General features: G+C 41.1%; 1 protein-coding gene across 1 annotated transcript in view; it reads left to right on the top strand.

Moving 5' to 3' along the window:
* Positions 1-24,656, top strand: part of EYS (eyes shut homolog) — a 1,050,766-nt gene that overhangs the window by 137,313 nt on the left and 888,797 nt on the right. Inside the window, exons 9-11 of the mRNA XM_070763632.1 lie at positions 1,640-1,744; positions 2,818-2,957; positions 22,243-22,406. Coding sequence (XP_070619733.1) covers positions 1,640-1,744; positions 2,818-2,957; positions 22,243-22,406 — 409 coding nt within the window. The remainder of the gene's footprint in view (positions 1-1,639; positions 1,745-2,817; positions 2,958-22,242; positions 22,407-24,656) is intronic.

Raw genomic sequence — 24,656 nt, 5'->3', positions numbered from 1 at the left:
CTTGATTTTCAACTACCGGTATCACAATTTTCATGGGATTAGGTTTTCATCATCACCATCACCATGATTCACTCAGCAAACTGTGCTAACTCAATTTGCTTTATCTGGTACCCTGTGTTCAGAAATGAAATTTCCTGATGATGATCATATACAATTTTCAAGGTTATATTTAGCAAAGGAAAATTAAGGTAAAAGGGGAAAGAAGTAAAACAATTTCAAACTATCTATTTTCTCCACAGTCTCTCTGTTTATGTTCTACCAACTAAAATAAAATGACTACTGTTGTATTGCATAATCAAAAAGCCTATCTGTTTCTTTTGTTGCGATTTTCTATTATACAACCCTCAGTCAAGAATAGAGTGATAATTAGGTATCAAAAGCCATGTGGATTACTGTCAAGATCTCCCCTGGCATTCATTTAATACTTAATCAGATTGTAATGTTGTAAATTATGCATTTCCAAGTAGTAAGAAGAACTAAGGGAAAACTATGACTTATCTTGACTTCAATATAATAGGGGAAAGGTTCTAAACTTTTATTAGAAGAGTCAAGCATATTGTCACGTGGCAATTTGTATCAAAGTATGATGTTAATTATGTACACTACAATCTTATATATTCTATTAATGAAAATAAAAAGGGGTAAATATATTTTATTCATTTATGCCAGTGTTCTCCAAAGTGGTCAATACTGACCATTAAGAATTACTGAGACTATTAATCTTATTATTATTATTCTTAGTGCTATTATTTAAAGTACTGTAGTATCAATTATATTTATTTTCATGTAATAAATATTTTGAGGTCAATGAACAATCTGAAATTTCCTGAAAAGATCAATGTGCTTAAAAGTTTGGGGACTCCTCCTTTAGGCCCTGGGAACTGGTATTCTTGATGAAATGTCAAGTGTATTAAAATGTGTTTCATTTTAAAAGATGCCATTTTCTCTTTATGTCAACTTTCTGAAGTTCTTTCAGTCCTTTCAAATCTGTCCTAGGATATCATCTTAATTCTTGGGAATGTATCAATAAGACAGGACTAGATAAACCAATGGGATAAATCTATCTTTGAGGATATTTAATAATTATCATATTGTCTGCATTTTTTTTCAGTTATCTTGCATTATAATAATGAGAAAACCTGGTTAGTTTGTTTTGTTTTTCTCTTTAAGATATTTTATTGTTTTATTTTTCTGGCTCTTTTGCACCTTTGCCTAATTTTCTGGATTTGATATTTCTTGTTTGATAATAATATTCTACTGTTCTGTTTCTCCTAAATAGAACTCACTTTAGTTCATTTTTATTTGGCTAGAGTCTAACTGACAATACAAGATATGGGGAAATCCTTTACACCTAAGAGTCAGATTATTTATACAGTAGAGAGATTTACAGCAACTAATCATCAAATATTTGGATGGTGTCAGTCTTAATCAAATGTTTATCAGTAGGGATTCTGAATATTTCTGCATTTTCTTCTTGTCTTAATGTTTATTTATCCACCTGAAAAAAAATCCTTTATGCATTTTAATGTTCCCATGAAAGATTTTGATGTTTAAATATCCAGCAGTTGAAATTCACGGTTATGCTGTAAAGCCTCAAATTTAGCATTGCATAAAATTGTTTCTTTTTAAAATTATTCAGGAACTTTCTGTGAGACGGAAATCAATGAATGTGACAGTAATCCCTGCAAAAATGGAGGCTCCTGTAGAGATGATGTAAGCCTTTATAAGTGCATCTGTCCATTGGGTAAGTCTTTTATGGATAATATTTGTCTGCCTTTACTTTTTAATTTTGTTTCAAATAAGCAGTATATCAACAAAACCTTGAAAACAGAAAAGTATATTAAGACACAAAGAAAACATTTCCCTGAAATATATCCCAGAGAAGAATAATACAAAGAATTTGGACAACTCCCTAGAGTCTGGATACATGCACATCCTTGTGGTGGGTTCCTCCGGGTTTGGCCCGGTTCTTCGAACTGGTAGTGGCGGTGGTGGGAGGTTCTGCCCACCCACCTGAGACACTTCTGCACATGGTACAGAAGCATCATGTATGTGAGCGGCACTTAAACCAGTAGCAACAGGTTTTAGAATCACTACTGGCAAACGCCCACATAACACACATATATGCTGATTCAGGAATTCTGGGAGTTGAATAGGGTTGTGGGTTTGTTTATAACCTGGTCTATTTTCATATGAATTTAGTTTGACACAGTCAGGAGTTGAAGGGGAGAGAGCTGAGGTGGGTGGAGTCTTCAGCTAAAACAACATAGCTAGCCCATGAGTCAGATACATTCCAGCGGCTAGCTGACCAGAGGAGGAGTGAATTTGCCAAGCAACCAGCTCTAATCTCAGTTGGATATTTTTGACATATTGTTTTGAAAAAATGAGAAACTCTTTCTTATAGTGGAGTGCAGAGCTTGGGAGCTTTTAGTATTGGCTTTCTACTAGTTAGTTAAGGGGCTTGCATAAGCGCACCATTGTGCCAACCGTCCCTGACCTAAGTGCCAAGTTAATATATCTAAATAGATTTGTTATTTGAGGAAACAAAATGCCTTGGAGTTCAATTTCTGATGGGTGCATTACTTGGAACCTGACACACCAGTTGTAAACTTATCACACTTGCCCACCTTTCGTGTACACTGAATCATGTCTGACTTCTTGTTTCCATAATACTAAAATAATCCTTTCTGAATTCCATATTTATATTCACAAGAAGCCAACAATAATGCATCCACTGAAGTGCTAAATTCACTTAAAGTTTTACATTTTTTAAAACAAATGTGGCCTTGTTTCTGAAACAAAAACATTGTTCCATAGGATTCCAAGGTCAGCACTGTGAAGTAAATATCAATCCCTGTTTGTTTCACAATATAACTTGCAACTTTGGAGCTCAGTGTGTGGACAAACTTTATGACCTGGCATATATGTGCAGGACAGCATGCAAGCAAAATTCAGAGGTAAGGAAAATATACGTGACAATTCTTCAAGAGAAGAAAAATATGAAGCAAATCCATCCAGAGTTATTCTGTGCTAAAATGGGTAGCCAATAAATTTAATAATAAAAAATATTGGAACTAAAATGCTATCATAAGCATAGATAGATCTCGACTTATGACCATTTAGTATTATCCAATTTTTCTAACAAAATGCACCAAAACATCTCTAGGAATATTTCTCCAACTGGCAAATCTGGAATTTATTCTGGAATTTTATCAGTTAGTGTTTCCGTATCTTCCTTATTCATAGCCCTTACCCCCGCCCCCCCCCCCTCCCAAAAAGAAGCTAAAATGTTGATCAAAGTTTTCATCTGGAAGTGGATGAATTTTCACCTTTGACTTGTCTTTTAAGGATTAGTGTCTAACACCTGAAGGTTGTGTACCTCATTTATAGATCATAATGTAATAACCAGAAACCAAACTTCATGACAGCACCAAGATATTTTTGGCAGCTCAAAACAATCAGATAGATGACATAGAGTTGTTGGGATACCATCAAGTAATTACAAGGGCTATAGATTAAGTTGCAAAGACAAATGTTTCAAAGAAAAAGTCAATCATTTATGTATTGTTGCCAATCAAACTACATATACATATACCCATGAAACCACCCAAAACATAACATATCCAGGAGAAATATTTTTATAACTGTGGCCTAATATGATCAATAGAATTGATCAATATATAGGGGATCCCAAAACTTGTACCCCTGTATATGTAAGTTATTTGATTTTGAAGTCTATTATTTACCCCTGAGTATGAAATAATCCATAACTCTTATACAGATTGCTTCAAAATATTTAATGCAAATGATCTGCCATGTAAGAAAAATATTATGCATTTCATTTATCTCTAACAGGGTAAATATCATTTCCTCTGGGAATGTTCTGAAATGATGAAGTAATCATTATGAATATTTCAGCTAGTGAGTGACAGTGGAAGTGACTGAAGGTTTTTAATGTGATATTTGTAAGAAGTACTCATACTTCTTTTAATTTATTTATACAGATTATAATGTACATTTATGTTAGGATTCTGGGCATTTAATCAGATGAATTTTTTTTTTTTCTAAAATAAATGAGAAGACAGGTTACAAGAATTTATGTTTTTAAGTTTTCAATAATACCAAGATTTTAAATGTTAATGGCGTTTGCTTAATTAAATTAAAAAATGTTGGGTTTTTAGCACAGCACAGGTGTGGTGCACAATGTGCAAGGGCCCATGTGACACATCAAGGAGTGAACCAACAGTGAAAAAAACAGAATCCCCCCCCAGGGGTGAAATGCTCGCAGTTCGCTCGTGCTGTTGGTCATTAGAGGGCCGGTCACAAAGGCAGTACGAGGCTCTGCCCACTCACACCTAGGAGTGTACTCACTTTTGTTACCAGCAATTTAGACATTAATGGCTGTGTGTTGCATTATTTTGAAGGGATGGCACCAGGTGGGGTTGCATTTAGCATTCACTACTGGTATGGGGTTGTGGGTGTGCATGCATCCGCTGGGCAGTTGCATGCTTATCGGTACAAGGTTTGGCTTTTGCGCTTGTGCAGCAAATGAAATCTCATGTGCGGATGCTCATGCACACGCACAAAAGCAAACAAAACGCCTCAAATCAGCAAAATCTTGCACATGAAAGCATCCTCGCATGAGATTTTGCTTGCTGTGAAGCACAGAAGCTAAATCTCATGGGCGCACACATCAGGAGCGCAGAGATGGGGGCACATCTCCATTTCTGCTAACGGATCACCGATTCCACCCATACCGGGTACAACCAGGGATGGGCTGCTGCCCGAACAGGGGAGAACGCAGTGGGGTAGCAAAAATGGAGTTCCACCCCAGAGACCCAATTTGTACTGAAAGATGTTGAAAGAACATGCAGTGTGTCCCGTATAAGCCACACCCACAGTGTGGTAGTAAACAATTTGGTAGCCCTTCACTGGGTGCAACCTACTTCTGGATGGCACATTTACATTGTTATGCAAGCTGTATTCTCAATATATGTTCTTATAAAGAGGTGATTATAAGAAATGTAACAAACTGGGAAAGAAAACGGGCATATATCTGCATTAAACTATAGAAATGTTGTTTTTAAAACATGAAAACAAGTTGTATTCTCACTACTTTACATTGTGGCCAAGTGTTATTTCTTTACTGTTGTCACATGAAAAGATATATTTAAATATTTACAAAATATGAGGTGGTGTACTCACTTCTGTGACACACACTGTGTATGTATGTATGTATGTATGTATGTATGTATGTATGTATGTGTATAGGATGGCAGTTTGAGATTTTCACAGATCTCTTTTGACTACAATTAGTTCCATTTGATTGATGAATTCACTTTCTTCTTGGATATTCTGGCAAGGGATGCAATGTGTCTATCAGCCTATCACTATGGCTATGTACAAGACTTTTCTAATTCTTCTGGGGTGCTTTTATTTCTTCCCTGCTTTTCTCAATTCAGTGACTGACATCCTCCTGATAACTTCCTTCCTTCCTTCCTTCCTTCCTTCCCCCCCCCCCTCCCTCCTTTCCTTCCTTTTTCGCAGTGCAGAAAATCTTTAGGGTAGGATATCTTTGTTGGACTCTCTGAGCATCCTGGCAGTGGAGCCTCAGTTTCCATTTCAGGAAATTGCTCGTGAATTGTAAATGTCTGCTGAATAGCTTTCTGGAAGACCTTTTAAACTCAATTTTTTTTGCTCATTTGGGCATGGAAAACAAAATATGTGACTTTACATTCATTCTGTTGTTTCCTTTCATCAAAAGAAATAATGTAGTGCAGTGTTTTAATACTGTGTATAAGGAAACCTACGGTTCTTTATCCCTAAGTATTCTAGCAGTGCTCCGTTTCAGAATTTCCTGCAATTCTGTTTTGTCCTCTTGAGCATGTTGGCATCACTTTATTGCCAAGTGTTTGTCCTAGTCTGGGCTTCTTCCCAAGCCACAACTCACAAGGAATTTAAATTTAATTATTTAATTTAATATTTAAAACATGTATATGGCTGCCAAAATCAATGAAGGTGACTCTGAACAGAAGAAGAAGAAGAAGAAGAAGAAGAAGAAGAAGAAGAAGAAGAAGAAGAAGAGGAGGAGGAGGAGGAGGAGGAGGAGGAGGAGGAGGAGGAGGAGGAGGAGGAAAATAATGCAAAACCACACTATATAACACAATGGTCATAAAATAATAAATGAATTAAATAAAAAGTGATCCAGAGATGAACAATACCATTAAACAATCAGGGTTCCAGTACATCCTAGGAAGGGTCTGGGAAAAATCAATCAAATTTTACGTTCTGTGCTCTATATATCAGAAGGAACACAATTCCATAAAAATTTGCATTTGTTTATTTTACAAATAGGTGGCTGTGTTGACTGCTTCTTTCCAGTATCCTGCATGGTTTCAATAACAAGAGACTTCCTTTGTGCTCTGCCATTCTGTTATATGGCAAAGTGCATTGTAGTTTTGTGTAGCTAGTGTTAAAGACACCAGGCTAGAAAATCGGGAGGCTGTGAATTCTAGTCCTTCCTTAGGCATGAAATCTGGCTGGGGTAGTTTGGGCCAGTCATTCTCTCTCTCAGCCCAGGCCACCTCACAAGTTTGTTATTGTGGGGAAAAGTAGGAGGAGGACGGAGTACTGTGTACTTTCACTTCCATGAATTACCTATAAAATAATTCTAACTAACATACACACCATATTTTTCAGAGTATAAAACATACCTTAGTTTCAGGGAATGAAAACAAAGAAACAAATTCTTCCTCTGCCTCTCAGCAATTTGCCTCCCAACAAACAGCACAGAAGATACACACGTTTTGCTGCATATTTTTGTGAATATGTTCCTGACCCATAGGAATAGGAAATAATTGGAGAAATGCACTTTATGGCAGTATATTAATGCCAGAAAGTTTTCTTAAATGTAGTCATAATAATGCCTCCCAATTATTTAAATAGATCGACTCCAAAGGCAGGGTCTAGTTTAGCTGCTTTATACTACAACAGGAAACTCTTACATTTCAGACTATACTTGTACAGATGCCGTTAAATTTGATGTGGCTTTCTGGAAATATAGTTATTCTCTGCTATTTAAAAGAAGATACAATAGCACTGGGCCTCTTCAGATCAAGCATTTATTTTAAAAAGCTTCTTCATTTTGTTAAGTTGTCTACAACAATAATAAAGCAGTCTTTAAAAAACAAGTCTAATAATTTCAACATTCTATAGGCATTTAGAGTTACTGACTTACCTCCTTGCATAAAACAACAAACAGCTAGTTTCAGCACAGCCTGATTAGCAAATCAGAAAATAAAAATCTGCTTCTACCTCCCAGGAATTTGCCTGCTTCAAATTTTAGTTTCACTTTAGTAGCAGCAAATAGTTTCAGGCTACAGGGATTGCATAGCTATTGCTGCCTTTCTGCAGCTGGAATCAGCTGATGGCCAGGAGGCCGATAATCAGTTGTTATGCTAATCAGGGTCTGCTATTTGCTGCAAAGAGGCAAATTGCTGAGAGGCAGAAGCCAAAGGGTGGGTGGTGGGTGGGCAGGGCAAGGGTACAGTTAATGTATAAGACGCACCCAAGTTTTCACCCTCTTTTAGGGAGGGAAAAGGTGTGTCTTATGCTTTGAAAAATACATACATACATACATACATACATACATACATACATACATACATACATACATACATACAACAAACAAATGTTACCTGCCTTTAATTCAGCCCTATTATCTTCTCATCGGTGGGGAGAAAGGTTAGGCTGCCTACTGATCAAACCTGTTGTTCCTCAAAGCCACACATTTTTTGAACTTCTGTAATACTTGACTTCCTACTGGGCAAGTATAAACCTAGAGTAAAAAACAATTGCTGCCAACCAGCCTTCCATTGAGGACTTGTATACTGCACGAGTCAAAAAGAGGGCAGTGAAAATATTTACTGACCCCTCGCATCCTGGACATAAACTGTTTCAAGCATAAACTGCTTCAGAATTATGCCCATCAATGTGGGGGCACATCTTCGGTTCATATCCTCCACAGAAGTCCAGAAACATTTTTATTTTGAAGGACAAAATGAAAAACCCCAGTCCTACTGGTTTCTCCATGGACTTAAATTTTTGTCTGCATTCTGAAAGATTTTTTTCTTTTCTTTTCCCCTTTTCTTTCGCTTCAGCTGCCAGGTTGATTTAGTCTGTCTTCCTGCTTAATATATAACTTTTTGCTTTTCCTGCCCATCCTGTTGAAGAAGCGATCTGAGTGTGTTCTGCAATAGCTGAAAAGCACTCTCTACCATAAACTGTAACAATGTCAAAATGATGACACATATACTATTGACACCATCATGAAATTGCTTCAGTTAGGTACTTGCATCAAAACATCTGATGCATCCATGCAAACAGAAGCATTTGAATGATATAGATCCACCATGGACTAATCTCCTATTTTGCATGCAAGACTTCAGTTGGTTCAGTCACACTCATTTCTATAATCCAATTTAATTAAATGTTCATTTGCTGATATTAAAAAGCACACTGAAGAAACATTTTACCAAAATTAAAAGGCACTGAACTGCTTGGATGCAGAGAGTTCATGCAATGTATTGGACATCCCTTGCACCAATCAGATTGCAAACAGTTAAGCCTAAGTGTAGTAGTTTCCAAAACTATTTTGTTTTCAGCAGCGGTGGTCTACGAGCCAAAACGCTAAATTGCACTTGCCACCCCAGCTCGTAAGTGCTTTCAGGGCCAGCACAATTTTGCTTCTCCCTGTTGAGAAGCAAAAAACCCTTGCTGAAACACGGGCACACTTGCATCTTCGTGCGCGATTTTGGTACCTCTACAGGTGGAGAAGCAAAATTGCGCTGGCTCCACAAGCACTTACGAGCCATGGCAGCAAGTGCAATTTAACGTTCCAGCTCGTAGCCCACCACTAGTTTTCAGGGACAAATATCAAAGTTAAACTTGTGTCATGCTGCACTGGAAGTTCCATATTTTTCAGAGTATAAGATGCACCTTCATCCTCCCCCCCACCGAAAGAGGATAAAAATGTTGGTGCATCTTATACACCAAATACAGCCATTTTTGGCCTCCCAAAGCCCCACCCCTGCATCCCAGTTTTGCAAAAACGGGACAAAAAAGGGGCATTTTTGCCTTCCCCCCATCCTCCAGAAGCACTCTGCATGCCTCCAAACCCTCTGCGCAACCTGTTTTTCACAAAAATGACCCATTTTTCTCCCATTTTCATGAAAAAAGGGGTACATAGAGGGTTGAGGAGGGTTGCAGAGTGCTCCTGGGAGGACAAAACCTTTTTTTAAACTTACTTCTTCAAAATCGTGGTGCGTCTTATAAACCGGTGTGTTAGTCCTGGGGGAAAAATAATGCTAAAAGCTCTGATTGCTATATCCCTAAGAAGAAGAAGGTGGAAGTTAACATAAGAATTTCAGGAAGTACTCTACTTTCAAAGGACATATGAATACAAATTAAGTCAATAGGTTTTTAGTCTTTTTCTTGCATTCATTCTGTGTAAGAGTAAAACAAGGAGACCTGTTTGAAGGAGGGGCAGGATTAAATTTATTGATTGCTCTGGAGATAGCTTCTAATCAATGTGGGAATAAATTCTAGCTCATTCCTGTTCCACATCTTGTTTTAGCATCCAATATTAACTTATTTGGCCATGAAGGATTATGGCCCAAAAATTGGAACAAAGAATGGCAAACCTGAAATTAGAAAGGGAAAAGTCTTTATACAAAGATGAAGCATTTGTGATTATTTTAAACTTAAGCCTAGGTTTTCATCTCAAGTTATTGATAATTAAAACTGTTCTAATGACTAGGAATGAAATGTAGGCTATAGAGAAAGATTCATTTTCAAATATCCCCTTTGTCCTCACTTCTTTGGGGACCTTGTTTACAATCTCCTTGGTACACATTTAGACTGGAATAATAGTTTTAATAATTATCAGGGAAAGAATATTTCCATATTTGCAAGTAAGGGATTAATTTTGCCAGCTTTGATCAAGCTGAGGCGTGTTTTCTGTGAGAAACAGTCTAGGCATAATTTCAGAATTTAGCACTAATGGAATAGCAAAAAGATTCAATTTTAAGGTCAATTTAAAACTTAATCAAAGACAAATTAAGACTGCAGATTTTTGCCAAGAGTTGTTGTTATTACACATCTCAGTAGCATTTTAAATAGGCTTGAGTCTCAATCAAACTGAGGGAGTGAAAAGCTGATTATTTCCACCTGAATCACCTCTTTCTTTAATAGTCAACTCATTGATTAGAGGAGGCAGATATTCCTTTTACATACACCTATTAAACAGTCCTGATTTTTATTGTAGAGAATAATATTTATACAGGTTCTCTTAATCGTTTAGATGAGTCATTGCTCAGCTTTTTAAATCTATAGACCACTAACACTAACAGGAATTATTAGGAAGTTTCAAAATAAATATTTATCTATCACTATATCCACACACATACCATATAGCTAATATATACATTTCATATCCATCCAAGATTCTGGAAAATCAAGTATGTTACCTTATATGTTTTTACCATATCTTTTTCTTTTATATATCACTAGTTAGAGACAGTTTGGTATAATGGCTAAGGCATCAGGATGAGCCGGGGTGGCGCAGCAGGTAGAGTGCTGTACTGCAGGCCACTGAAGCTGACTTGTAGATCTGAAGGTCAGAGGTTCAAATCTCATCACCGGCTCAAGGTTGACTCAGCCTTCCATCCTTCCGAGGTGGGTAAAATGAGGACCCGGATTGTGGGGGCAATAGCCTAGCTCTGTTTAAAAAGTGCTATTGCTAACATGTTGTAGGCCGCCCTGAGTCTAAGGAGAAGGGCGGCATAAAAATCAATCAATCAAACCAACCAACCAACCAACCAACCAACCAACCAATCAATCAGACTAGAGACTGGAAGGCCATAAATCTAATCCTGTATTAAATACAAAGCCAGCTGAATTACCTTGAACCAGTCACTATTTCTCAGATCTAGGAAGCAGACAAAGGCCAACCGTATCTGAAATCTTGCTAAGAAAACTGCAGGGATTTGTCCAGGCAGTCAGCAGGAGTCAAAACCTGACTCAGAGGCAGACATGCAACACACAAATAGTCCAGAGAGGAATAATGGAGGGAAACTGATCAAGGAGAGATTCAACCTGGAAATAAAGAGAAATTTTCTGACAGTGAAAACATTCAACCAATGGAACAACTTGCCTTCAGAAGCTATGGGAGCTTCATCACTGGAGGCTTTTTAGAAGAGCCTGGACAGCCATTTGTCAGAAATGATGTAGGGTTTCCTGTTTGGGTAGGTTAGATTAGATGACCTATAGGTCCCTTCAAACTATATCAGCTAATATCACTAGCAAGTAAGTGGTTTACATAATATTACATTATATGAGTAACTTACTGTCCCCCAAATCTCTTGATTTCTGGCTTTCTAAAAATTCTGTTGGAATTAGAGAAATAGGGATTGCAGATCATCTCATTGTTCCCATGTTAACCAATATGTTGGTTAACCATGGTTGAAATACAGTATGTCAGCCTAGCATGTTGGTCCAGTCAGGAAGCTTGACCAGATGGATGAATTCTAATTTATTGTAAGGTTACATCAATAGAATCTTGCAAGTCCGAAAGTATTTTTTTATTCCTCCTTGACCTTACAACCTCCCCAAACTAGGAAGGGTCCTTTCTAAAATATTTGCGGTGCCCATATTCCTTTTGTAGGTTGAGCTATCTCTTCTCCACAATTCTACTAACTGCAATTTTTCCCTCTGTCTCTCAAGATAATTTCCACATACACAACATCCTGCCTCCAGGATGGCAAAGGAAAGATACAAGGCTAAATATTCTCTCTTTGCTTATCCAGCTTATGCGCTGAATCAGTGAAGCGCTGCGTACCTGACCATACCAATGCACTTGCAAGGAGAGTCCAGGATGTGTAATTCTTCAGTCTGATTGGTAGGGACTGAGTTTAATTTAAATATTAGGCAGGCACCGCCCCCTTAGCCCTCCAGTCTAAAAACTCAGTCGCAGTAAAGGGACTTTGAGTTTCTTGCTCTTCCAATAAAATTTGGTTTTTGAGTATTTTAGGCATTATTTTGCTTATTTGTTGTTTTAATAATTACTGTTTTATTATTGGTTTATTAATTATTAACTTGCCTTTTCTTTATCCTTTTCCCATAGGTGCAGCTGGGGGATGCCTCCTCAGGCAGCTCTGGTTCCAGACCTCCAGTGGGTCTAATCCAGTTGACTGCAGCTCCTCCATTTCTGGGAACCCACACAGGGGCCTGTCTGGTGGGTTCAGGAGTGAGCGCCCGGGGAAACTACCTCCGAGGTAGACTCCGGAGGAGAGGAGATGGTTGACGCTGCAGGGGGGGTCCGCCCTCCCCCGTGGCGAATACACCAGAGGGACAGGACGCCAGAGGTCCTTAGCCGGCCCTCAGATGGCAGTCGCCCCCCCCCCGTCGCCCCCGCTCAGAGGATAGGCAAAGCGATCCAGCATGAAATCGGGCACATTCATTGCCCAGGGAGAGGCGGGAACCTTGGAGGCTTTCCCGCCCGTATCCTTGACAGCTCCGGCGGCCATTTTGGTTGAGAGGCCGGCAATGGAGAGTCTCGCGCCCAAACTTTGGGCATTGCCAAGGCAACCGGCCGGTGGCCATTTTTGGAGCGAGGTTGCTGACAGCGATGCGGAGCTTAGACGGCCCGTTTAGGCGCGCTGACAAGCAAGGCTGGAATCTGCCCTAGCGACACACAGGCGCAGAGGAAAAAGTTGGCTGTCATTCTGCTCTCAGATCGGTTAGAGCGGTTACGGAGTTTTGACTTGCTCAGGCAATCTCACTTTGAGTGACAGTATGGCAGATCAGGCGGCCCAGCTGGTGGAGGAGGCCTCCGCAGGGCCTAGCACTCCGAAGGAAAAGCCCCAGAAGGCTAAGGCCTCTCAAGGGGCCTCTCTGAGAGAAGCAGAGAAGCACATCCGAGCGCTGGAGAAGCAATTGGAGGCTTCTCAGAAGGTAATGGGCCCGGTTCCTTCTGCCAATCAACCCAACCCTTCGATTGCCTCCCCCATGTTCCTTCAAGGGGTGGTAGGCACGGCCACGGAGAGAGATTGGTCACCAGAAAGGGTGAGGCTGGCAACACCCACACCCAGAGCTGAGAGGCAATGTGCTGCAGGACCTTCTGCATATCCAGCTTTTCCAGCAGCCCAGTATGGTCAGGCGGCTACCTTTACTCCTACAGCTGCAGGCCTGCGCAGCTCCAATGAGGCCTGGCAGAGTATGCCACAGACTTTACAAGACCTCATTGCCACGGCTTATACCCAGGGCATGGCCATAGGGGCTCAGCAGCATCAGCAGGCCCCAGTGGGACTCCCTCCAACGAGGTCCAGAGACCCCTGGACTGTCCCAGCCACCTTTTCCTTGGAAGGATCGATGGATGAGGAGCGGTCATCTAGAGACAATTTCAGTGGGGCAGAGGATGAACTGTCTGGTGATGAGCAGCCCCCTCTTCAAGTCTTCCCTCTTTTGGGTTCTATTAAATAAAGCCAAGATGACCATTGATCAGGCAGGTGAGGGAGACCAGGCAGCGGCGGCAGAGACGACCCAACCTGCTGGTGGCCTGTTTGTCTTTCCTGAGCAGGAAATGGTTCACATTCCGTCTTCACACCTGTTTAGGGAGACAATCAAACGCCCGTGGGAGAACCCGGCAGCCGCCCAGGGCCCGTCTAACCTTGATCGCAGGTTCTATACGTTTGATCAAGCGATGGAGGACCTGCTGGAATTCCCATTGGTGGATATACCTGTGACGAGCCTGGTGTCTAATGCCCTCGTTCCCTCAGAATCTCAGGAGGGTCTGAGAGCAGAGGACAAGAGGGCGGAAAACGTGGTACGCAGAACTCACCAGATGGCGGCCTGGGCTCTTCGAGCCGCGTCGGCGGCATCGTTCTTCAATAGAGCCACGATTCTCTGGATCCAAGAACTACAATCCAGGAAGATGGAAGACTCCGCCAGGACCTCAACAAACTCCTGGCGGCCACGGAGTTTTCGGCGGACACTACGGTCAATGCTGCCAAATTCGCCTCCCGTGCAATGGCCTCCTCAGTCACCTCCCGTAGGCTCATTTGGCTCAGGAGCTGGCAGACGGACATTAAATCCAAATGGAGCCTGACATCTGCCCCATTTAAGGGCAAGAAGCTGTTTGGGGAGGTCCTGAACGACGTCCTGATAGAGGATAAAGATAAGAAAAAGGTCATGCCGAAGGCAAACAGGAAACAGGATAGGAGGTTCGCTCCCTATCAATGGAGGCAGCCCTTTCAGTCTGAGCCCTCCTCGACGGGCACCCAGGCGTCGAGGCCGTATTTCCAGGGCTCCTTTGGCCAGGGGTCCTTTCGAGCAGACAGATCCTTACAGGCTGACCGGAATAGATCCTACCAAGGCCGCCGCCCCTTTAGAGGAGGCAACAGAGGCTTCAGAAAGGCGAAGTGACTCCAAGGACAGCGACTGTTTGGGCGGAAGGCTAATGTCCTTCCAGGGCGCCTGGGAGGCTACGTCCTCGTACACCTGGGCAGTATCCACAGTTGCCCAGGGCTTGAGGATAGAGATCTTCCGCCCTTCGCCGCACAGGTTTCTCCCGTGTCGCATTCCATCGGATGGGGAGAAAAGAAGACTCCTATACAAAGAAGTCGCTCACTTGCTGGACATAGGAGCTATAGAGGAGGTCCCCCTGGAAAAACAAGGCAGGGGCTTCTACTCGGTGATCTTTCTCATTCCCAAGTCGTCGGGGGGAGTTCGGCTGATTCTGAACCTGAGGCACTTGAACCTCTATGTCAAGTACAGGAGGTTCAAGATGCACTCTCTCAGGTCCATACTTGCAGCTATCCGCCACTGGGACCTTATGTCCTCCATAGACCTAAAGGAGGCTTATCTCCATGTCCCGATATTTCCTCCTCACAGACAATTTCTCAGATTCTGCCTCGCCGGAGCCCATTTCCAGTACAAGGCAATGCCCTTTGGCCTATCCTCAGCCCCAAGGGCATTTACGAAGTTGCTGGATGTCCTTACGGCGCACCTCAGATGTCAGTCCGTACGCCTCATGGTGTATTTGGATGACATCGTGATTTTGTCCAGAACGCGGGATCGAGCACTCAAGGACTTACATTTGACCATCCAGACCCTTCAAGAACATGGTTTTACCATAAACTGGGACAAAAGCCACCTGACTCCCACGACCCGCCTGGCCCACTTGGGGACGATGATAGATTCCAAGCTGGGCGAGGTTTTTCTGTCCCGGAACAGGCAGTCTACATTCAGGAAGCTGGTGGGAGAGCTACGCCTCTAGCAGTACCCAAGTTTTCTCTTCCTATCCAAAATCCTGGGAACCCTAGTTTCATGCATTGGCATACTGCCGTGGGTGAGGTACCACCTTCGACCATTACAGTGGTTCCTTCTCCCATTTCAGAAGCAGAAATTAAGCCATTCTCGCAGGAGGGTTTTCCTCAACGCCAGGGTTCGCAGATCTCTCCAGTGGTGGGTGTCTCTGGCTTTGAGCAGGGGCTCCCTTTTTCTGGAGAAGGAATTCCTCACGGTGACGACCGATGCAAGTCTGCGAGGGTGGGGAGCACATCTTTCCTCGCAGATGACCCAGGGTCTGTGGTCGCAGCAGGACCTTTGCAATGTCAATATAAACTTCTTGGAATTGAAGGCGGTATCACTGGCCCTCCACAGCTTTGCTCACCTGGTGAAGGATCAGCACATATTGATTATGACCGACAACATCGCCACGCGTTCCCACATCAACAGACAGGGGGGAACAAAGTCACAGAGGCTGATGGCAGAGGCGGAGTCTCTCTTCAGGTGGGCGGAAGCCAATCTGGCATCACTTTCGGCGGAATACATCTCGGGGGTGGAGAACGTCTGTGCGGACTGGCTCAGCAGGGAGACCCTAGATCCAGGGGAATGGCAACTGGAACCCGGGATCTTCCAGGAGATCACCAGGAGGTTTGGGGTGCCGGTTATGGATTTGTTTGCAACATGTCTCAATTCCCAGCTTCCTCGTTTCTTCTCCCGATTTCCATCCCCGGGAGCAGAGGGAGTGGATGCACTGCGCCTCAGATGGCCTCGGGGTCTTTTGTATGCGTTTCCACCAATTTCCATCATCCCCAGAGACATTCGGAAAATATTGCAGGAACAAGCAGAGGTGCTGTTACTGGCCCCCTTTTGGCCCCGTCGTATCTGGTTCGCAGACCTGATGCAACTCTCAATTGCACCATCCTGGAGGATTCCAGACCACCGGATCTCCCTCTTCCAGGGAACCATGTCACACCCGGAGCCTCAGTGGTGGCAGCTGACCGTGTGGCGCTTGAGCGGGAGCGGTTGAAGAGACACACTCTGCCAGACACAGTTATTGATACCATACAGGCTGCCCATAGGCCTTCTACCAGGAGGATCTACCAAGCCACTTGGGCGGCCTTTTCTACGTTCTGTGCACAAAAACAGGTAGATCCTCAGATGGCTTAACCTCCTATGGTCCTGACATACTTACAGGCCGGTCTGGACAAGGGCCTCACCCCAAATACTCTTCGTCGGCATGTGGCTGCTTTATCCAGTGTCATTACAATGGACAGTCATCGCCCCTTAAGCAAACATCCATGGATAAGAGACTTCCTGAGAGGGGCTGCTAATATTAAACCGCCAGTCATACATCGATTCCCTTCATGGGACCTGTCCTTGGTGTTACACGCACTAACAGGCCCTCCATTTGAGCCTCTACGACAGGTTTCTGTAAGGCTGTTGACCCTTAAGACTGCCTTTCTGGTAGCTATCACGTCTGCCAGAAGGGTCTCAGAGATATCGGCTTTGTCTACCCAACCGGACTTATGTCGTTTTCATCCGGACAGAGTGGTCCTTCGGCTTGACCCAGCATTCCTCCCTAAGGTGAATACCACTTTTCACAGGGCACAAGACATCGTGCTGCCGGATTTTTGTACCCATGGGACTCACCCCTCAAAGTTGAGGTGGCACAAGCTGGACGTGAGAAGAGCCCTTAAAATCTACATTCGCAGGACTCAGTCCTTTCGATCTTCAGAAGCTTTGTTTGTGTCCTTTTCATCAAAATCTATGGGGTCTAGAGTTTCCTCCCAGACCATCAGCCGCTGGCTCCACGATTGTATTTCGGAGGCCTACAGAACTAGAGGTTCTCCTGTGCCACAAGGGATCACGGGACACTCGACTCGCAGTGCCGCCACTTCGACGGCATGGAGGACACAGGCATCTTTAGAGGACATTTGCAGGGCTGCCACTTGGGATGCTCCCTCAACCTTTATAAAGCACTATCAAATAGACTCCTATGCTTCGGCAGAGGCGGCTTTTGGGAGGAGGGTTCTCCAAGAGGTTTGTTCCTTTGCGGAGCCACTGGTCCAGCCTTCTCCCTCCCTTTGAGTTTTCTTGGGCATATCCCATCCTGGACTCTCCTTGCAAGTGCATTGGAGAAGGACCATTGAACTTACCTGAACGGTCTTCTCGATGCACTGCAAGGAGAGTCCAGACCCGCCCGGCTTTGGACCAGGGGCCATCATAAGGTTTGCTGTTCGTTTTTCAAGGTTTGTTGTTTTTCACATGGTTCAATAAATGTGTTGGACTTTACTGCTCCTTCGTTTTAATTTAGACTGGAGGGCTAAGGGGGCGGTGCCTGCCTAATATTTAAATTAAACTCAGTCCCTACCAATCAGACTGAAGAATTACCCATCCTGGACTCTCCTTGCAGTGCATCGAGAAGACCATTCAGGTAAGTTCAACGGTCCTTCTAATTTATTGTAAGGTTACATCAATAGAATCTTGCAAGTCCGAAAGTAATTTTTTATTCCTCCTTGACCTTACAACCTCCCCAAACTTTCTAAAATATTTGCCGTGCCCATATTCCTTTTGTAGGATGAGCTATCTCTTCTCCACAATTCTACTAACTGCAATTTTCCCCTCTGTCTCTCAAGATACTTTCCACATACACAACATCCTGCCTCCAGGATGGCAAAGGAAAGATACAAGGCTAAATATTCTCTCTTTGCTTATCCAGCTTATGCGCTGAATCAGTGAAGCGCTGCGTACCTGACCATACCTGTAGGAGCCCATCACTGTGCAAAATATATGCAAAGAGAAGCTTCATTGGAAGAAGATGAATGTAAAATTAAAATGAGAGGGAGAAACACTCGTAGCCTGCATGGTGCCGAGAACACTTGCTGAAAATGAAAAGGCTCTGCAAGCTCCAGTAATAAAAATCAAAGAGCATAGCAAAAATGTCACTACAATGAAATATAAAGACCAAACAAATGGCAGCAGACACAACTGCCAATCTTATGATTGACTGATTACTGAAGTATTTGGAAAAGATACTCAGATGCTATGATCTTCAAAGATCAGAATTGTAAAAAACAGTGGTATTCACTGTGTCACTCGATGGAAGTGAAATTTGGACTATAAAGAAGCGGGATAGAAAAAAAGCATTGATGCTTTTGAGCTTTGGCATTAGAGAAGCCTCCTGAGAATATAACTGAAAGTCAAGAAAACAAACAAATGGATAATTGAACAAATCAACCTTGCATTATCTCTTGAGGCACCAATTACCAGGCTCAAATTATCCTACTATAGACATATTATACAAAGATCTAGTACTCTGGAGAACACTGTAATGTTAGGAAAGGTGGAAAGAAATGAAAGAAGACAACAAGGATGAATGGATGGATGGATGGATGGATGGTTGGATGGATGGATGGATGGATGGATGGATGGATGAGTGGGTGGATAGATGGAGTCCCAGTGGCAATGGGTGCTCTATTGGAAGACCTGAAGGATTAGATTATAGATAATGGAGAAATTGTGGTAATTAAAAGTTGGCACATAATGTCTCTAAATACTTTATGACATGTGAAAATTTTCCTTAACTTTTATAAGAGCTGGGGTGACACAGTGGTTAGAGTGCAGCACTGAAGGCTATTTTAGCTAACTGTCTGCTGTAGTTCAGCAGTTCAAATATCACCACTGGCTCAAGGTTGACTCAACCTTCCATCCTTCCGAGGCGGGTAAAATGAGGACGCAGATTGTTGGGGGCAATATGCTGATTCTGTAAACCACTTAGAGTGGCCTGTAAAAGCACTATGAAATGGTATATAAGTCTAAATGTTATTGTAGCTATTGCTACATCTCATATATTATATATATATTCTTCCTTTCATATATCTTCTCTATTTTTACATATTATCTTTATATATATTACTTCATGTCTATTCTCTTCCATATGTATTGTGTATTGGACAAATGAATAAATAAAAAAAAATACATGTAGCAAAAAACCCCTCAAATTAGGCAAGCTAGAGATCACCCTCTTGAAAGGCTGCAACCAGGAACATGTTTTAGAGTGTTGGCAAAAAACTAATAAGAATGTGCAATTTCCCATCGGTTTTGAATGGAACAAAAATAAAATTGGTAACTAAAACCACCAATAAATTCGGTGTACCAATTGTACCACTGTCAGAGTCCATGCAGCCAGTGATGGGCTCCTATGGGTATGGTCAGGTACACAGAACCGGTAGAAAAAAAATGATTTTTTTTTCTTTTTTTCCCTTCTGGACTCTGGGTATGTTTTTCCTATTGCAGTAAATGAGGTTGAATGTGTATAATTTTAAAAGAGCTGTGTGTGTGTGTGTGTGTGTGTGTGTGTGTGTGTACATACACATACAGTTTATATAGTAGATAATGTATATTTTTGTGTTCCTGTGTGTAATATGTATTTATTTATTTGTTTATTTGTTTATTTATTTATTTATTTATTTATTTTATTTATTGGATTTGTATGCCGCCCCTCTCCGGAGACTCGGGGCGGCTAACAGCGACAATAAAACAGTGTACAATAATAATTTGGTATTAGAAATGATTAAAAATCCATTAATATAAAAACCAAACATACATACATACATACCATGCATAGAATTGTAAAGGCCTAGGGGGAAAGAGGATCTCAATTCCCCCATGCCTGGCGGCAGAGGTGGGTTTTAAATTGTTTACGAAAGGCAAGGAGGGTGGGGGCAGTTCTAATCTCTGAGGGGAGTTGATTCCAGAGGGCCGGGGCCGCCACAGAGAAGGCTCTTCCCCTGGGTTCCACCAGGTGACATTGCTTAGTTGACGGGACCCGGAGAAGATCCACTCTGTGGGACCTAACTGGTCGCTGGGATTCGTGCAGCAGAAGGCGGTCCCTGAGGTAATCTGGTCCGGTGCTATGAAGGGCTTTATAGGTCATAACCAACACTTTGAATTGTGACCGGAAACTGATCGGCAACCAATGCAGACTGCGGAGTGTTGGTGTAACATGGGCATATTTGGGAAAGCCCATGATTGCTCTTGCAGCTGCATTCTGCACGATCTGAAGTTTCCGAACATTTGTACACATATGTACACATATGGCATATATATACATAGAATTAAATAATATATTTTGGATGTTCAGTAATAGTAAATAGGGGAACTGTATCTCTTTGAGGCAAGGAGAGGCCAGCTACTCCCACCTGGTCACATGGCTAGCAAGACACACCCACAAAATAATCCACACCACAGTGTGGTAGTAAAGATTTTTACAGCCCTTCACTGACTACAAGACATTCTTAGCCTTTTTTCAACAGCAATCTTAGAAGTAATTTTATTTACTCTGACCATCCACATCTTGCCTTAAAGCAAAGGTGGGGAACAATGGCTCCTTTATAACTTGTGGAATTCAACTCCCAGGTTTTCTGAGGCAAGGTTTTTTTTAATTCTAGGAATTGAAATCCACAATCTGACATAAGCAATGTCATGCTGTGTTCCTTGGGTAAGTAAGTCAGTTTTCTTCTGATTGGACTGTAGTACAGCTCAAGCTGCAAAAAAATATTTGAAACACTGAAAGTCCTCAAGACCTGGAAACAACTCATTTCTCTTTTAGGAACTCTTAAATCCTCTTGAACCTGGAGCTCTTCCATAAATTTGACAAAAAATATCAACCAGTCAGACCTGACATTCAGCCATTTATTTTCCAATCAAGGAATCTGATAGCATCTTTTCTAATAACTTTTACCATTTCTCTGGGGTGTTTGTTTTGGTTTTTAATGTTGGATGTGATCCAGAGGTGGATGGGAGCTTAGAAGTCTTATAGTCTGTTGTGGTTCTCAGGCAGGAAAGCCTACACCATTTCAGACAATGAACCTCTGCTTATCTAAGCAGATTCTACTTTTTTTTCCCCTCCAAGAAAACAGGGAGTGAAAATATTATTATGTGGAAGAGTTACCACCAAGGAGACACACTAAATATATATATTTGTCACGTGGGTTTTTTTTTTTTTTTTTGCTGAATTTGAAAATTAAGGGAGACTTGGATAGATCTATTTCGGCTTTATTTTGACCTCATCAGCTAGCCATACCCACTGGGACTTGAACCTGCAACCTTTGCCTTGTAAGGCAGAGAATTATCCTCTAGGCTACAGTATCCAATCCCTTCAGTTTTGCACCAGGGAAGGGTTACATATTTTTGTGTCGAATCACCCTGGTGTATTGAAGGAACATCACAGCTCCTTATTTGCCTCTCGGCCCAATCCAGGGCCATTTCCAAGGCAGTTAATTTTATTGATAGCCGACAATTCTATCTGTATGTGTCACATTTTTCCCCCCGCTGAATTTGAAAATTAAGGGAGACTAGGATAGATCTATTTCAGCCTTATTTTATATATATATAGCCAAATGCCATTTTTAACAATTGTTTAAATATTGAATTCTACTCTTTAATGGCTTCATCTCTCTCTCTTTCTTTCTCTCTCTCTCTCCCTCACAGAGACACACAAGCATTCACACATACAGAGAGAGAAATAGAATGCTTTGTGCATAGGATAAAAGAACCCAAATGACAGTGTCCGGGCGGGTGGGCGGAGCTTCACATTCCCTTTTGTGACCGGCTGTCTGACAACCTACAGGCAAGAGCGAACCATGAGCATTTCACCCCTGGTAGAAATGAAGAGAGAGAAAGAGAAACAGAGAGACAAAAGGACAGAGAGAGACACAGAGAGAAGAAGGCTTCAGAGAGACAGGGATTCACTCTTCTGTGGTGTATCTTATTATTGATGAAATTAAATTCACAGGAATTTTCTTCCCCTGCTGTAATGTATGTTATGAACATCCTTAACCTCAATACTGTAACAACAGAAGCATTTTCTTGACTCTGTGTAATTCTCACTTGCAGCTCTGTGTGAATGGAAGATGTTTCCATGATGAAGACAACCAGAATTATCTATGTGTTTGTGAGCCTGGATGGACAGGACCTTCATGCCTGGAAAATATTAATGACTGTGAAATGAGCTGGTGCCAGAATGGAGCTATTTGTGAAGATGGAATCAATGAATACAGGTACTAACATGCCTTCCTTATGGCAGATTTCTCCATAATCCTCTAGGACGTTAGGAGGCATGATTGATTTCTCCTGCTGCTTTCAACTGCAATTAAAATGCCATTGCCTTTGCATTTATCCTCTTCACTTTCTAAAATGTTATGGGCAGTAACTTGCAATAAACATGACTATTTAAGTAAACAGATTGATTACCTAAGTCGTATTTCACAGACATACCTTTAAAAAAAAAACATTGCTTCAAGCAGAAAGCAAAGCAACTAAGGTACACCGTCAATGAATATTTCTGCTCCTTCTAAGTAAATAACTCCAGGTTTAGAATCAGATTTTTCTTTGAGTTACAACAGATTAAAACCCTGCTGTTCTGTTCGGGTCGTATGTGACCCGAAGCCAAGTTTGAGTCCCTGTAAAAAATTTTCCCTGCATATCTGAAACTTGAAATTTCATGACTTTTCATCATTTCAGGGGTTCTCTCTATGAGAATTTTTTTTGGGGTGGGGGGGGGGGGCTTAGTTTTTGCTGGGCAAAAAAAGTTACAAATCTTCAGTTCCCGGGTCACCCTGACCCGGACCGAAAACTCTTCATTTGCAGTGCTTATGTTTGGTCTTTTTGAAAGCTTTTTTCACTTGGAAAGTAGTCTGAACATTTCTGCACACAATGATATGAAAATTGAAATGAAAAAAGTAAATCTTATTGGTTTATTTTGCGGATATAATGCACGCCCCCCCTGTTTTTGTGAATTTTTTTTCAATTTATGGATAGTTTTGCTTGCAAAATGCATTCTATTTTACTAAAGTTGGTGTGGGATTGGTAGCTTGAACATTTCTGAATATAAGAAAAATATAAAGGAACTGAAAAAAATGATTCTTATTGGTTTTTTAACATCAGAAATAAGCCCCCCCCCTCGGCTGCTTGCAACCATTTTCACTTTTTATTTTTTTTATGCTCCAAATCCAAAATATTCTTTAAAATCTTAGGCATTCATTTACTCAATTTAACAATGCTGATCATCAAAAAATATTTTTGGGGTGGTGGCTAATTGTTTTCTGGGCAAAAAAAAATCATAACTTCGAGTCTGTTTCTGTTCGTATATGACCGAACCAAAAATAATTTTTTTAGGTACTTGAATTTGATCTTTTTGAAAACTTTTTCAACTGGAAAACTAGTTTGAACATTTATGAACATAATGATATGAAAATTGAACTGGAAAAATTGAGACTTATATTTTTATTTTGATCAAAAAGCCCCTTTTTGAATTTTGTGTCAATTTCTATTTTTTAAGGCTACAAATCCCTAAGGGATTTTCCCCCAAAAGGTTTGATATACTAAATTGAACATTTCTGAATATAAGAAAAATATAAATGAATTGGAAAAAATGGTTCTTATTGGTTTATTTTTGCCACAAAAGGGCCACACACACCCCTCGGCCTTGCTGTGTGCCATTATTGTCACTTTTTATACATATTTGGCTAGAAATATTTGGAATATCCTTTTGAAAATCAACCACATTGTAGCCAGAGAACTAATTTTATGAAACAAATCCATTTTACTAAAAAAAAGTATGTAAGTTTGAAATTAACAGCATAATTTTTATATAAATTGAAATAATTGAGGCATACTTTATGTGCAAAATAAACAAATATGCATCAATTTTTCCAGTTCAATTTTCATATCATTATGTTCAGAAATGTTCAAGCTACCAATCCCACACCAACTTTAGTAAAATAGAATGTATTTTGCTAGCAAAACTATCCATAAAGTGAAGACTATTTTAAAAAAGGGGGGGGCGTGCATTTCATCAACAAAATAAACCAATATGCATCAATTTTTCCAGTTCAATTTTCATATCATTATGTTCAGAAATGTTCAAGCTACCAATCCCACACCAACTTTAGTAAAATAGAATGCATTTTGCAGGTATAATTATCAATAAACCTAAAACAAATTCACAAAAACGGGGGGGAGGCATATTTATGTGCAAAATAAACCAATAAGGATTAATTTCTTCAGTTCAATTTTCATATCATTGTGTGCAGAAATGTTCAGACTACTTTCCAAATGAAAAAAGTATTCAAATTGACCAAACATAAGCACTGCAAATGAAGAGTTTTCGGTCCGGGTCAGGGTGACCCGGGAACAGAAGATTTTTAACTTTTTAAAAACAGAACAGCAGGGTTAAAAACATTATATGGTGATAATAATGTAAAAATAATGTATACATATAATTTAAAACATTAAAATGATAACAATTG

This window comes from Erythrolamprus reginae, chromosome 1 (assembly GCF_031021105.1).
Source record: "Erythrolamprus reginae isolate rEryReg1 chromosome 1, rEryReg1.hap1, whole genome shotgun sequence".
In the NCBI taxonomy this organism is placed as follows: domain Eukaryota; kingdom Metazoa; phylum Chordata; class Lepidosauria; order Squamata; family Dipsadidae; genus Erythrolamprus; species Erythrolamprus reginae.
This window is presented reverse-complemented; position numbering and strand designations above follow the sequence as displayed.